Raw genomic sequence first — 16,522 nt, 5'->3', positions numbered from 1 at the left:
GGTTGGATAAGACGATCGAATATTGCCTCCTGACTCTGCCGTTCTGGGATTCTATGACATTGTCACAACGAGAGCAGGGTCAGTCTGTGGTCTCCCTTGCAGGGTTATTTGCCTTCACACACCGTAGGCTTAACTCTATGCAGGCGAGGGTGATCTGACTCTTGTTCCCTGCTTGTAATGGTTCTTGGTCACTTCACTAACAAATGATTCCCTAAAAGATTCTTCCCCAAGAAGTATGACATATTTGTAAACTAAGTACGTTGCTTTAATCCTGGCTGTGTGATTTAACAGGTTGTTGAAGTGTTCCCCGATTCCCACAGAAGCTCAGTGTGTGTGATAGTGGGCACCTGAGAGTCTAGCCTGAGTCTGTCTGCACTTATAGCTGTTGCCTCTAAGCAGCTCACAGGAGCAAAGCTTTAGAGCTGGCAAAGACCCCGAGGACCGTTCAGTCCAACCCCTCCCTCTGCGGATGAAGAAACAGAGTCCCAGAAAGCGTGTGATTTACCCAAGCAGTACTTGGGGCTGTCAACATTTAAATCCAGTCCTTTAAGCTTTACGTGCATCACTGCGTCCGAAGGTAGACCATATCCATCTTAGCACTCCCCCGCCTTTCTTTATTTCAGCTATAGGCATGACTAAGTTGTCAGTGAGTGCCGTGCATTGCACTAAGTGCTGGGGACACAAAGACAGAGGGAAGTAGTCCCCACCCTCTAGGAGCTTACCTTCTACCGGGGGTATCACATGGAGCTCAGTAAGTATATGAAAAAGACGAGGTAGCATCAGGAGGGAATGTTGCCAACAGCCAGCAGCATCAGAGAACAGGAGCTCTTAACCTCAGAGGCTCCTTAGACTTTTTTTAGATTTGATAACTGTATTTTGCTTAAATTGGTTTCTTGTATTTTATTTTATTCATTTAACAACCTTATTCTGAGAAAGCCTAGGCTTCCCCAGGCTGCCAAAGGGGTCCATGACACAAGGCAGGTTAAGAAAGGTGATTCATGGTAGCCAAGAATTGGAAATCAAAGGGATGCCCATCAATTGGGAAATGGCTGAACAAGCTGTGGTATATGAAGGTAATGGAATACTATTGTGCCATAAGAAATGGGGATGATACGGACTTCGTAACAACCTGGAAAAACCTACACGACATAATGCTGAGTGAGCGGAGCAGAGCCAGGAGAACATTATACACAACCACAGATATATGGATTCTGTGAGGACCAATGCTGACACACTTCGCTGTTCTCAGCAACGTAAGGTGCAGGCACAACTCCAAAGGACTCACGATGGAGAATGCTATCTACATCCAGAGAAAGAACTATGAAGTTTGAATGCAGATTGAGGCGCACTTCATGCTCGCCTTTTTCACTTCTCTTTTGTTTTTGTTTTTGGGTTTGGTTTTTTTTTTTTTGGTTCTGTTTCTTCTTTCTCACGATTCATTCCATTGGTCATAATTCTTCTACACAACTTGACTAGAGTATAAATTAATTCAATATGAAGTTATATGTGGTAGTTACATGAGATTCCATGCCGTCTTGGGGAGGGAGGGGAGAAAATCTGGAACTCAACATTATGTAGAACTGTCGTAAACTTTAAAAAAAAAAAAAAGGTGATTCATCATTAATATCATAGACAACGTCCTTGTCACCACTCTCACAGTTTGCTGCCCTGCGTGTTTACAGGCTGCATCCAGTTCCACTAACTGATGGTCTTCATGCTCGTGGTTATACTAACCCTTGTTTGTCATCTTTTACCTCTTTTTTTCTGCTCCCCTCATAACTGGTGCTCTATGCTTGAGCCAGCTGGTGCCGTTTGCTCAGTTAGCCAGGGCCGATCCCATCCTCCAAAGAAGTCATGAATGGAGACTTTCTTACGAAGCTCGGAGGTGTCCCCCATTATCTGCACCTTGGAGGATGGAGGTAGTTTCATGGAAGAATTTCCTCGTAACTGGAGTCTCTTAACTTGCCAGTGCCCTTGTCCATTCTCCTCTCATGACAGAGCCAGGGCTCTAGGAAGCACCAAAACTAGAAAGCACTAAACACTTTTGTAAACCTATTTTTAAAGAAAATATTTACAAGATGGATTCTCCACACTCTGATGTCTTTAACTTTTCATCTTTTCTGGTTAACTCCAAGGTCATCATTATGAATGTGAATCAGGGGACTGTGTCCCTGATTCAGACACTTCTTTGGAGTGATGAGGCAGGGGCCATTTGCCCCAGCTACACTGTCCTAGGCACCCGTGACTTTTTGTCACTCTCCTCGCACACCATCAGCTGGTGCGTCTTGCAGTCGTCAGTGGGTCACCTTTGGCACTTCTCCTGACCTCTTCTGATTTGCTGGGGACTTGGAACGTGGATCACCAGGCTTGTTATAAACATGTGTTAACAGAGAGTGAATAGTCTCCAAGCAAGTGCCTGAAGGTTTCTCCTCTGAGCAGAGCTGGTGGATTTTCTGCACCGGACTAATTATTTATTCCTTGGTTCTTGACTGTCTTAAATGGTGAATGTGTTACTGTGCCTTGATTCTCCACAGAGATCTCCGACAAAGAGGAATGCCCCCTTCCCCCAGCTCTTTACTTTGAATGGCATCCCCATTATTCATGCTCTCACTTTTCCCCATGGTCCTTTTCAAACCTAAAGAGGGATTAAGGTGATGCATTCACAGCACTTTTAAGGGGGTTTCTACTACCTCCTCAGACCTGGAGAAAATGGTGCCGTCATTGAAAGGCAGTGTCACTTAGTGGGTAGAGAACCAGCCTCAAGACAGGAAGCCCTGGGTTCAGGTCATGCCTCTGCAGAACACAGGCTGTGTAATCCCAGACCAGGCACTTCAGCTCTCAGGGCCTCGGCAGTTCTCTGGGGCTAGAAGCTGGCTCCAGCTGCAGAGGGGATGCTCTGTGAATGAAGTCATAGGTCTGATAATGAAGAAGCAGAACCTTGTCACCTTCCATCCTGGAGGAGGTGACATGGCACAATGCACAGCTGCAGCTTTATGGGGCAGAAGGCTCAGCAGACTTGGGTTCAAATCCTGGCCTGGCCACTAGTGTGACCTCAGGCAAGTCCCTTCCCTTCCCTGGACTTCAGTGCAGCGGGGAGGAAGGGAGAGCAGCATCAGACTCTGTAACTTAAAAAGCATTTACCAACTTCAATCTGTGACTTTATGAGCATGGATAGTCACAAGACCTGGCTATGAGCCCTGGTTGTGCCACCTTGAGGTGGTCACTTCCCTTCCCTGGGCCTTGGTTTACACATCTGTGAAATAAGGAGGTTGGACTAAGGGACATGAGGAGTCCTCCAGTTCCTTATCTTTGGCGTCTGTGTCACTATTCCAGTCTGACATTCCAGATTCTCTTTCCTTTTGGGGGTGCAGAAAATGAATTTGTTTTCCTTTAAAGGTCCATTGTTTTCCCTCAGACTCAGATCAGACCCAGCGAGCACCAGCTTTGCAAAGGGACCAACTAGAGCAGAGGATAGCGGTGAACAGGGTAGGGTTTGTGTCCCTTGGGAGGCTGGAGGACATGGATTCATCACACGCCCACTCAGCACAGTTGGGTTGCTTTCAGCTGCTGGAGAAGAGGAGGACAGTGGGACCATCCCAGGGCTAAAGCGGAGCAGGAGATGAGCAGTGATTGCGCAGAGTGGTGAGGAGGATGTAGAGGCAAGGGCCGAGCGGGGCCTAAAGCTTGGAAGGATTGGAGGCACTGGCAGGAGAGGGGGAGGTGTGAGGAAGGGGTGTAGCCTGTGCGCTGGACAGGAACACAGTTCGTACGTATTTCTTTGTTAGCAGTAGACCTGGGTTTGAACCTCAGGCCTGACGTTGAGAATTCTAGGATCTAGATCTGGAGAGGACCTTAGAGATCAGTGAAGCTGACCTGCTACTTTCCTGAGGAGGATTTTCACTACAGTGCTTTCATACTTCCAACAGGAAAAGAAGACAAGATCTCAGATCTAAAGCTACAAGTGGTCTTGGAGGTCATCTTAGTCTGGCCTCCTCATTGAGGCTTGGCTTAGATGAGGTCACTGAGCTGCATAGCTTTGAGAACTTTAAATCGCCATCTAAAGGTGAACTGCATGGCGTTCTGTACCTAATGGGTACTTTTTAAACTTGGTGACTATGTGCCAGTCATAAAGTTGAAAGGTTCACACAGCTCAGCTCCCATTTTACAAGTGAGGAAACTGAGGCCCACAGAGGGAAAGTGATGGTTGGGGAAGCCTGTCCTACCTTGCAGCTCTCAGGGCCTCAGGCTCCTCACCCATAGAGTGAAGGTGTTGGACTAGAGGACCTTTAGGTCACTTCCAGCTCTGAATCCACATCCTCACAGTACTACGTTATGTTCATCTCTGGGGTGAACCATTGTCCTGCAGTTCCATACTGAGCTTTATTATTTCTCTGTAGCTTAGCTTGTCATTTTGTGATGAAATGCACAAATGATTCGGTCCTACTATATTGTTTCCAGCCAGGTGTAAAATGAACCGGGAGAGATCCATATGAGTTTTGTACATAACCCCTTGTGTTGATTGCCATTCAATTAAAATTATTTTTAAAAAGAACATTTCACCAGACCAGGGGAGGGGCATGGGAACAGTGCATCACTGCTTTGGGATTTCAGTTTGAAGGAAGCAAATGTAGGATTTAAGATCTTAACTGAAATCAGGGATAAGGGAGAGCTGTGTGATCACAGATTATGTATCTCGATGTTGTTTCTTTGAGCAGATCGGTCCTCAAAGGTGATTGTAGACAATCCTAGAGACTAGAAGGTTGGACACAAAGGCTTCCTACCCCTAGAGCCGACAGAGGCTGGAAGTGCAGCCCATTCATCGTCTCGGGCTTGGTTACTTTTTCTTAACTGCATTTTTTTTTTTTAATAAGAGGGATCCAGTGGTGTGTGGAGAGCAGTAGATCATGAATCAGCATCTGTTTGTGGTGTAAAAAGGGAGGGAGAGGAAGAAAGTGTGTGCCTCATTAGCCAAGGTTGTAGATTCTGACACTATATTAAGTCACAGAGGCTTAGCCACTGTCTTGAGATTTTGTTTTTATTACATTCAAGGTATTAAGACAAGTACAAAATAACTTTGAATTCAGGATACCGTGTCAGTCCATAAAAAACAGGAAAAATTGAAGGTTTACCAGCGTGAAGAAGTTTACAAACAGGACTAGATATTCGAGCTAGGGCAGGAACAGCAATGACAACCACCAAAAAAAACCAAACCAAGACCTCATCACATGAAACAGATGGAGAGTTTGTGTAGCTGGTGCCTGTGTGATGGGTGTCTCCCCCCTCCCCACCCCTCAGACTAGCCAGAGAGGGACAGCTACGGTGCTTTATTTACTTCAGACCACCGAAACTTGAAAGAAAAAGAATCTACGCTTACAACTATGAGCATAACTACTAGGCCTTGCTGCTTCTATGGGACAGCCTTTGCCAAGACATGCCTAACTCCCTTTTTCTAGGCTGGAAGGAACAGTGTCTGTAATATATGCTAGAGCAGCATAACTTTATCTTAAATAATAGTTTTTTAAAAAGAGAAGGAAAAAGTTACAACCCACATATAAATGAACACTTTCGTCAGTCTAGATACCATGACGGCCAACTGCTCTGGCACATGCATCTCATGAAGAACAAACCGTGGATCTCCCCCCTCCCCCCACCACCCACCACCCTTTGGCTGGCAACACAAGGTCTACGCTACACTGCCTGCTCCAGCCAGGAATACCCCCCCCACTACAGTAAGTTACCTGGACCCAGGCAAACCCCAGTCTCCCCCGGCCCACAAAGTGCTGATCTCCAGGAATCTTGATAGAAGCCACTGGAAAAGCTTCTAGGTGCGTGCCCCATGTTGAGCACTGTTTACCTTTTTAACAGTTCACCTCCAAAGATGAGAGGCAGTTAGTAAGTCTGGGGCTTGCCTCTGTGAGCCAGAGATAACGGCTTTTTTGCAGGTCATTTTGTTAATGCCTTACAATACTAAAAGTGATGGATGTTTTAATTACTGTATTTTCAGTTCATTTCATTTGGGAGGCCACCAGCCCCAGATTACTGGGGAGCATAAGCTTCACCTTTCAAAACAAAAACAAGTATAGGAAGAGAAAGGAGCAAAATGCCCAAATCACCAAGGTCAAGCTTGGTTTCCCAGACCTTCTCTTGTTTCACGCTGTATTTTGGAAAGCTGTTATTGCTCCTAACAAGGATGGTGGGGAGGACGTATTTTACAAATGCCGGAGGAATGTGAGGACTGCCTGTCCTGCTCACAACTTCTCCACTCCCCAGTGCCTACCCATCCAAGACATTTTGCTGGGCAGAAAACCCGAGCTGAATCCAGCCCTCTGGGACACAAATTTCCTTAGTGCAGTTCAGAGTAAATGCTTAAGATTTGGCATATAGTAAAGAAATAATGGCACAACACTCTGTCCATCTGTTCAATTTTCACATATAAATATTCAGATCTTTGGGCACTGGCCTCCTCAGATCCTTCAGCCAATCTGCACCACTTTTCTGTCACCGAGAATCCCATCTTTTCCCTTTGGATACTGGAGGGAGAGCTGTTTGATGTCGTTGTCCAGGCTTCGATCTGCAGGGGAAGAGCTGCTGCTGGTGCCAGCGCTCCTGTTATTGTTGGCTTTGTCACTCATCTTGTTCTCAGCCCCTTCTGCCCTGTCTCCTGAAGGACAACAGTGAGACAAACAGGATTAAGATACAGCACGACTACGAGACAGCGTGGGGTCGCTCATGGAGCCTGGCAGAACACAGAGGCCAGTACATGCTGCTGGTCTGCTCGGTGCGCTTCTCCCATGCTTGACACCGGCTCCAAACGTCTCTGCCTTTCAACACGTGGGGAAACAGACCCAGCCAGTCAAAGTCCATCCTAATCCCTGAGCAGAGCTGAAGGTCGTGGACAGAGATTTGTTGCTACGAAGACAGGGCTGGGCCCACAGAAGGTGCCAAATTACATTGAGTTGAGGAAGCAATTCACAAAAAGCATGAATTCTCTATCACCCCTCCTAACCAAACCCTCCCCTTACCAAGATATCTGCTCCTACAAAAAGATGTGATTTTATGGGCACCAAGAACTCTCACTCAAAAAAGTTCCCTCTGGGGGCAGCTAGGTGGCGCAGTGAGTAGAGCACCGGCCCTGGAGTCAGGAGGACCTGGGTTCAAATGTGTCCTTGACGTGTACTAGCTGTGTGGCCTTGGGCAGGTCACTTAACCCCAAGTGCCCTGCCTTCCCCCAGCAAAAAAAAAAAGAAGAAGAAGAAGAAAAGCTCCCTCTGTCAAAGTCGCCTAGGTCACCGGTGTGACCCGAATCCAGCTCTTCCTGGCCCATTCTCTAGCTACTCTCCAACCCTGTCTCTAAGGGCATGTCTAAAAGGCAAAGGGAACAAGCATTTATGTAGTACCTACTATAAGCCAGGCCCGTAGCTAAGCACTTTACAGATATCTTATTGGATCCTCGTGACTATTCTGTCAGGCCGGTGCTGTTAGGATTCCCGTTTTATAATTAAGCAATTTGTCCAAGGTCACAGCTCAAATGTCTGAGGCTGGACTTGAACTCAAGTCTTCCTGACTCCAAATTTTGTCCTCTTCGGGCCACTGGCTGCCTGCTTAAAATAAGTGAGTTTGTTCAGCTTTGGGAGGCAAAAGAGCAAAATGGTATTTGCAAAGAGTAGTCCCCCCCAAGTTGAGCCATGTGAATGTGGGAGGGGACTTGATCCACCAATGGCTCTGTGAGGACTGCAGCCCAGTCAGTGCAAGGCAGGGGGGGGTGGGAAGAGAGAAGGTCATGCCCCTTACCTCTTTCCACTTCGCACTCTGGGGATGAAGCCCCACTGCATTCACTCCGAGGACCCAGCACAGGAAACATGATCCCAAACTCAGAGAGAGACATAGGGCTGGGCAGATCGAGGCTCCCGGGCCTCATGACGAGCGACAGCGGGCTCGGAAGCTCATAAGGACTCGTCGGCCCCGAGCTGAAGCTGGACACAGACTGGGTTTCAGAATCCTCTTCTGACACCAGGCTGCTGCAGTTGTCATCTTCCAGTGCTTCCGAGGCCACTGCAGCGTTGGAGAGAACACAAGGCTCGCTGGGTTTGCCAAACGACAAGCCGTCTCTTACAGTCCGCTTTGGGGAGCAGGCAGACAGGTTTACAGGAACTAACACCCCTCGAGGCTGTGCTTTCGCCCCCTCGCCCCCTGTGGGTGACAAAAGGAGAGGGCGATTTCTTTCCCTTTCTTTGAAGGGAAAGAAAATACAGGGACGAGACCTACACTGTATGGGAATGAACGACCACTAGACAAGAGTCATAGGGGCATGAAATGACCTATAAGTCATCTTTAAACTCCTTGCACAGAAATCAATAAGGAAGAGTCTCTTTCCTTTCCCATTTATTAGTGGAGAATGGCAGCTGCCTGAGCCTCATCTGGGTGGCAAGGGGAAGAAATCCAGCTACAGATCCCAGAACAAGGGAGAAACAAAATGTCAGAACTCTCCTCTTTGCATGGGGTCCATAACACAGTAGGTCAGCTCCTCCCCCACCCCAGGGCCAATGGCCTCAGATGGGGAATGGGTTAGGCCTTTTCTTCCCTTCTGTGTAACTATTTTCTCACATTCTCGGTGAGACCAGAAATCCTTCCTTGCCTGTATGTAACAAATCGAGGCCCAGAAACTCAGCATTAGGTCTGGAAGCCACCTCAAGGCTTGGGGGTCCTGCCGTCCAGAAACAACACAAGCCAATCAGACTGGAGAGGCCCATACACCCTTAGGCTGCCATTTCCCTGAAACTCATGTTCTTTCAAAGCACTGCTACTTCCAGACTCCCCCTGGACCACTGGACATGCTTCCCCTATCATAGCTCCTGTGACCCGATGTCATGCTGACCTCTGAGACAGCACAAGTCAGGGGGCTCTAGGTTAGAGCCCGCCTCAGTCACAGCCTCTCAGCTCCACTAGCCTTTTCTATAAATAAGGGGGAGGGGCTGCTGAACTAGATGACCCCGAGGTCCCTTCGAGCTCTCATTCTGTGATCCTGCAAGATTCCTATTTCCCCCAGGAGGGGTCTCTCCCAGACATTATTAATTGCCTCTGGCAACCTCAGTCTCTGTCCTAAAGGTGGCTTGGCAACAAGTTGTTGATTGGACCCTTTCTCCCCTCTACTCCCTTATTTTTAAGCATGAACACATGAAAAATAATTTAACTGCCACCATGGGAAAGAGGCACTCATTGCCATGAGCTGAGAAAGTAAAGGCCTAACACAGAACAAGAAAAGACATTTGGGAGGGAGAGACTAAGATCACAGAGGGGTCGTGGGGAGTCACGGAGAATGTGCTGGATATGGAGTTTGGAGAAAATGCGTTCAGATCTGGCCTTTGACATGTAGTAGCTGTGTGACCAGAAATAAGTTACTCAACCCTTCTGAGCCTCCATCTGTCCTGTCCCTTGTGTATGTGGGGTGGGTGGGGGGGACAGGTCCTATTGAGTATAAAGTAGAGGTTCTTATGACTCTGTGAACTTTTTAAAAAATATATTTTGATAACTATTTAGATATAATTGTTTTCTTCTGTAATCCTGTGTATTTTATACATTTAAAAATGTTATTCTGAGAAGAGGTCCCTAGGCCACAAAACTGTTGAAAGTCGGAGGAGGGGTCCATGATGCAAAAAAAGGTTGAGAGCCAACCACTGCTCTACAAAGAAACCCTGAATAGGCCATCCTTTGTGCCCTCGGATTATAGAAGACAGTGTGAAGGAAAGCCAGCCCAAAGTGACATCTCAAATGGGCATAGCTCCCAAAGGGAAGAGAAGGAGGACTATCATATGGAGCCAGACCTAAGAGAAGAGTCCTCATTAGCAGGAAGGGGAAGAGAACCCTTGTCCCCTAATGGGACAAGCAAGTCTTTTCTTCCTTGATCCTTCCTTTCAGGATGTTTATGTTGTCACTTTAAGATATGAAACCTCCAGGAGCTGCCTAGGGTCAGGATCTCCCCTTTTCTCCATAAGATACAACTTTCCCCCCACTTGCCCTCTGACCTTTCCCCTCACCTGAAGCTGAGTCGAACTCTGGCTTGTTCCTGGAGAGCTCCTCCGCAGACATACTGTTGCCCTCAGCTCCCACCCCACAGCCCCGGGGACCCATGGCACTGGAACGCCTCCTCTCATGGATCTCATCAGAAATCATCTCCAGGTTCTTCAGTGCTGTCTTGTACTCGCCTTTGGCCAGAGACAGTTTAGCCTGCAGATCATCCACGATTTTCTTCAGTTGCTGATAAACAGAATAAGAAGAGAACGCTCACTGAGACAAATGACCACCAACCCAACCCAGTGAGAACTGATGAATAAAGTGCCTCCTAGTGGACTCCCCTTTGGCCGGAAAGCCAAAGACAAAATCTAGACTGGCCCCTGCCCTTAGGGGGCTTACATTCCACTAGACCCTTACTTTGTAACAAGGACATTTTCTTGAGGGAGAACCCAAAACACTTCCCTGCCCTAAACCTGGAGAGTTGTTTTAAAGACCTTTTCAAATAGAAATCAAGAACCTTCACCCTGATCCCTGACTTTCCCAGTCTCCTGACTCCATGCCTAGAGTCTGTCCCTCCTGCCTGAAATGCACTCCTCTTCCATCTCTGCCTTTTGGTTCCCAGATCCCTTCGATGCTAAGCTCAAGTGCCACCCCTTGCCAGAACTCTTTTCTGTTTCCTCCATACCACACTCCAACTCCTCTGTATCTGTCCCATCAGTTTCATAGATCCTAAATTAAGGTGTGAGAGCTGGCTTTACATTTCTCTTTGTATGCTCAGTGCCTTTGCTCTAAATGTTTGTTGAATGTACTGAATGAACTATCACCGAACTGTTTTATTCACTAGATGACATTACCCAGAACCCTCCCCCAATACCTGAGAGGTGCTGGCAAAGTACAGGCTTAAAAACTAGAGAATTGTGAATCATAGAAGGGAAGCCCACACAGGAGCACCATAGCACCACTCTGCACACAGCCTCCAGCCTCTCGGTGCTTCATACTATCTAGAGAGCCCCTGAAGGGCATTTTCAGAGGGCTGTTAGAAATTGCCCAGAATTCACAGAGACTCTGCCGAGCTTCCCTATTAAAACAGCCCATTCCATCGTCACCCTCCTCCCTGCCCCCGCCCCTCCCCACCCCACCCCCACCCCCACCCCCACCCCACCTCCCCCCGCCCAAGGTACAGCAGACAAGTTAATCTATCTGAAACATGCCCAGTGTACACAAAAGCTTGCAATCTAGAGGAATCATAGCGACAGAGAGAAAATGGCATACCACACATACCTCGAGCTGTACATAGTACTTTGCCTTGAGTTCATAATAAGGTCTGCAGAAAACAGAGAAAGAAATGAAAATTTATCACCATGGCCATAGTAACTCCAAGGGATGTTTCACAGGCCTTTTTTGAATGCTGAGTACTGTAGAAGTTATTTCTGAGACTGCAGATGCTGGTTTGGTTCCAAGGCATGAGCCCAGAACACCTTGCTGAGCTAGGGAAATCACCTCCACTCCCTGGCTCCCTGACCAATAACCAGGAGAAGAGGCAGACCAGTGCCAAATATGGCTGGGGTCGATCATCAAAGGCCTCGTACTCCCCTTACCTTTGGACGCTGAAGTTCACTTTCCTGGCCAGAGTCACTATTTCTCAAGTCATAATCCTGATCCATAGTTAAGAGAGAGACACCAGAATTGAGACAAACTCCACGTGGGGCTTAACTATGACGGCAGACAACGCCAAAGATGGGGCGGGGGGAGATGTGAGGGATGCACCCCTCCTACATCCCTTCCATTGTGAAACCAGCTGAGGACTTTGGAGCAATAGCTGCCAAACACAGCAAGATCTTGGAAAGAAGCTACATGTAGAATTTCCAGTGATTTCTCCAGGGACACACACCCCAGATAGCCTGACTGACAACCCCAACCATTGTGCAGATCTTTGTGGGTAACAAGCATTTAGAGAGGCGAGCATACACCATCACCTGCCTCACCAGGGCTATCATTGCTGTGCATGTCACCTAGATTCCTGATCAGGCAGGCATACAGGACTATCTACCCTACCCTAGGACCTTTAGTCTCCAAAACAAATACATTATTCAAGATGTTTCCTTGTCTTGAAAACTAACCATCCTACATGTTTTTGCTTCATGGAAATTGGATGAGAGGTTAACTAAATCTTGCTTTGTTGTGTTCTGAAAACTGCCGAACTAAAGAAGAGAGGTGGAACTGCCGGAATCATGAAGTGAAAGACATAATCCTGTCTTCAGAGCAGACGTTAGCCTAAACCCTTGAGTGATGTGCTTCCATCCCATCCCAGGTTCAAGAGAGGTTCATTCACGACTCAAATCCTATACATGAAGCAACCCTAAGGACACCCATAGACTCGTTGCAGACCTCACTAAATACTGATTGAATGAAAAATAAATTCTCCTTTGAGAAATCCTTTGCTGCCAGAAAGGAAGTGACATCTGGGCAGCACCACCCATGATATGGTACAGCAAAAACTGACATCCCAGAGGTATGTTTATAATGAAAATGAACCTCGTACCCCTGGTGCATCAGAAGCCCTAGTGTTGTGGAGAGCGCCTTGGACTTGAAGTTAGGAAGACTCAGGTTCAGATGCTGCTGTGTGTGCGCGTGTACACGCACACACACGCACTCTAGCTATAGCTGCCTCCTTAGGCCTTGGATCCCTCAAATGAGGGAATTGGACTAGATGGCCAGTAGGGTCTCTTCTAGCTCAAGATCAGTGACCCCATGAAGTACATTAATGACCTAACTCAAACATACCGATCCCCACCCTCTTCATGGCTTCCACTTCTACCTGCTGGCGCTCGGGGAGCCTGCACACTTTGATCACCCCTTGACACAGGCTACACCAGCAGGCCTTGTTGTTGCTGCAGACTTACTTGGATTTATTGATGGCCCTCTTGAGCTTCTTTTCCAGCTGTCTCATGCGGCCCATGGCGGCGTTGTACTTGGCTGCTGTCTCCTTGTGCACCAGTTCACTTCTTGTCTTGGTCTGCTCAGCCTCCATGACCTTCAGATGACAGACAACAAGGTTCAGTTTCCAGGGCCCTAAGGCAGTTTGTCCAGTTAGAATACTATTTTCCACAGCAGTCTACTTCCAGAGCAGTGGGCAATTTTTTTAACCTAGCTTCCAGAAAAAAAAAATAAGATCTCTCCCCTTTTCCCTCTACTTAGCAGCCTTTGAAACTGCCTGTCAAGACAGACTGGAGCATGACAAAAACACTGATAAAGCAGAAACTCCCTTTTATCCATGGGGTTGGTGTTGAGGCTGGGACCAGGACAGCACACGGGAACTTAAACCCCTCAGAGCACCTTGGAGCTGAAAGCTTTAACCTCTTCTTCCCCCAAACTTCCTTCTACACACACTCAAGCAGGCAGTTTTTATCAGCTGACTTGGATGACTTGTCCACCGTCTAGGCAAGGTACTGCTGTGAACAGCCCAAAGTCCAGATGTCCAGCAAGAGGAGGAGAGAAAACTGGCATGGTCCAAAACCAGCTTTTTGACACTTAGTGGATGGGATGCTGGACTGGGAGAGTCAGGAAGACCTGGCTTTGAATTACTAGGTTCAAGTCATTTATCCTCTCTCTGCCTCAGTTCCCTTGTCTGCAAAATGTGTTTGACAAGTATCCATCACATGAGCCTGTTGCATCATATGAGATAATATAAAGTGCTTTGCAAATATCATTCTAAGATGGAGACATATGCATCTACACATGACAGTTAACATCATCACCATGATGTACCTCTAGCTACTAGTGTCCTCCTTCCTAAAACAAAGGCAGCTAGATGGTTCAATGAATAGAGTAATGGCCTTGGAGTATGGAAAACCTGAATTGAAGTCTGGCCCCAGACACTGGCAGTGTGATCCTAGGCAAGCCACTTAATCTCTGTTCTCCGTTTCCTCATCTGTAAGTTGGGAATAATAACGCCTACTTCTCAGGGTTTGAAGATAAAATGAGATATTTGTAAAGCATTTCACAAACCTTAAAGCACTATATAAAAGTTGCCATTATTAATTATTAATCTATTCATTTTACACTACTCTTTCCACACTTACATAGTATTCCAAAAGTCTCAGCCCAATTTTAAGCTTTAATAACTTAAAACTTTTGGGACACCCTATAGATGTATACTGTGAACTCTCTTCCTCTACAAGAAGGTCAGTTCCTGGACAGCAAGGAATATTTCCTTTCCGTCTTGACATTTCAGTGCCTTAACATTGTGATCTAAGTAATAAGCCTATTGATGGAGGCTCATCGGGCAAGAACCAGCAGTTAAAAAATGGGAAAATAACACAATTAGGTATAAACTGACCTCTTTAGTTTATTCCCAACTGTCTTAGACTAAATGTATATTAGAAAAATGTTAAAGGAAATGTTTTCTCCTCCAAAATGTATCACCCTAACCCTATCTCTCTCTCCATCCTAATCCCCAATAGAGAAAAACTTTTCCTTCTCTTTAACCAGTCAAAACCAAGCAATCAAATAAAAAGTGGGTTCTTAACAAAGGAAGCAAAGACAAGACGGACAGCTCTCAACACATTGTTACATAGGCTTTCTTGAAATGGAAATTTATTGCTATATATTCTGGAACCTCTTACATTCTGCTGTGCACATGACATGCTTTTTTCCTTATATATTTAAGTTTATGTGTTTTTCTTATTGTGTATTTAAATTTCAGTAATTAAAAGGGGGAGTTCTTAGCCTTCTTTGTCTCGGACCCCGTTGGCAGTGTCTGGTGAGGCTTATGGACCCTTTCTCAGAATGTTTTTAAATGCACAAAATAAAATACATAGGATTATAGAGGAAATCAGTTATGTTGAAATAGTTATCAAAATATTTAAAACAATAATAATAGCATTTATGTCTAAGGTTTACAAAGTGTTTTTCAAATATTTCATTTTATCCTCAAGAACCCTTGACCCTTTCTCAAAATAATGTTTTATTATTATCACTATGCTATTAACCCTGAGAGGTAGGTGCTATTATACTGTCTTATTTCAAAGATGAGGAAACTAAGACAGCAGTTAAGTGTCTTGCCTAAAGTCACACCGCTATTCAGTATCTGGGGCAGGATTTGAACTTGGGTCTTCCTGACTGCAGGTCCAGCAGGCATTCACTCTGTCCGTTGTAGCTCTCTTTTAACAAGGTCCAGAGATCCTAATGCGAGAATCCTTGCAATAAAGCAAGAAAAATCAACAAGAAAGTCAACACTTATTTATGTTTGAGAAACCACAGCCTTCCCCCATGTTCCAGAACACATCCCTACCCTCACAAATTGCATTGAGTACAAAACCAAGGACTTTCCAATCCACGAGAGTCCATTAGTGTATTTACAACGTTCCAGCTCTCGTTTGTTAAGATGAGACACCTGGTGACAAAAGCACCATCCGTTCTGAGGACAGACGTATCTTACATGGGGAAGGAGCTTCTGCAGTTACCTGGTCCAGCCACCCTAGCATCCCTGACGATGGGTCCTTCAGCATTCATTCAGATAAGGGAACACTTAGGCTGCCCACCCTCCCCAGCATGAATCCCTCCCCCTTCCCTGGGAAATGAATTCCACTTTAAGACAGCTCACATTTTTGGGATGTTTTCCTTGACATAGAACCAAGGTCCGCCTTTCCCATACCATCCACCTACTGTCCCTAGTTCTGCCCTCTAGAGCCAGGAGAAACCATCCTAATCCCTCTTCCCTTGTGACAATCTTTCAGATACCTGCATCCAGCTATCATGGCCTTCTCCAGGTCCTCTCTTCTCTGGACTAAACTCCCCCAGTCCCTTCCAGTGATCTTTGTACAGCCCGCCATCTTTCACATGGCTGTCAATTTTACTGAGTTTTCTGGTATTCTAGGGCTCTGTATAAACAGAAGCCTCAATCTAATGCCATATGCTACTGTGTCATCATGGAGGAGTTGTACCCTGCAGCCCAGATCTGCCGGGAAATCTGGCTGCAGTCTGCGTAAATGTATTTTAAATACTCGGGTGGGGGAGGAAGATGGCCTAGTCCTCGTCATATTTGAAATTAAGCTGTTCAGGCCGGTTCTCAAAGGTTAAGGACACCCCTGTTGTAGGGTCTTGTCCCTTGTTTCACTGGCTCATGATTCAGTTTTATCCATGGGGGAGGGAAGAAGGAACAAGCATTGATTAAGCACCTACTATGTGCCAGGCGCCGTGCTAAGCATTTCACAAGTATCTCATTTTGATCCTCAGAATAACCCTTTTGAGATAGAAGCTATTACCATTTTATAGCTGAAAAAAGCGAGGTAGACAGTGTGACTTAGCAGGCTTATCCCACTGCCAGTAAGTGTCTGAGGTCAACTCTGACCTCTCCATCCACTGCTCCGCCTAGCTGCCTCCCAGCAGAGGGAGGTGATCATGCCCTGGGGAACTAATTTCACCCTAACCAAATTCTCAGTTGTTGAAATGCCAGATGGAGGCCAACTGATCAACTGTTACTGAGATTCAGTAGCTGTTCTCAAGTATC

At 46.4% G+C, this 16,522-nt stretch overlaps 1 protein-coding gene across 2 annotated transcripts in view; it reads right to left on the bottom strand.

Annotated features, from left to right (window-relative positions):
• Positions 1-5,019: 5,019 nt before the first annotated feature.
• SH3BP5 (SH3 domain binding protein 5) overlaps positions 5,020-16,522 on the bottom strand; it is an 86,543-nt gene continuing 75,040 nt past the window's right edge. The window contains exons 5-9 of one of the 2 annotated variants that reach the window (XM_036761464.1): positions 12,915-13,045; positions 11,293-11,335; positions 10,035-10,254; positions 7,792-8,052; positions 5,020-6,661 (exon numbers count right to left, since the gene is read on the bottom strand). In XM_036761464.1, coding sequence (XP_036617359.1) covers positions 6,474-6,661; positions 7,792-8,052; positions 10,035-10,254; positions 11,293-11,335; positions 12,915-13,045 — 843 coding nt within the window. In that variant the 3' untranslated portion in view covers positions 5,020-6,473. Of the gene's footprint in view, positions 6,662-7,791; positions 8,191-10,034; positions 10,255-11,292; positions 11,336-12,914; positions 13,046-16,522 lie in introns of both variants that reach the window. The other variant, XM_036761463.1, reaches the window with a different exon arrangement.

Source organism: Trichosurus vulpecula, chromosome 5 (assembly GCF_011100635.1).
Source record: "Trichosurus vulpecula isolate mTriVul1 chromosome 5, mTriVul1.pri, whole genome shotgun sequence".
Classification (NCBI taxonomy): Eukaryota; Metazoa; Chordata; class Mammalia; order Diprotodontia; family Phalangeridae; genus Trichosurus; species Trichosurus vulpecula.
Note: the sequence above shows the minus strand (reverse complement) of the source record. Positions and strands in the feature narration are given on the sequence as shown.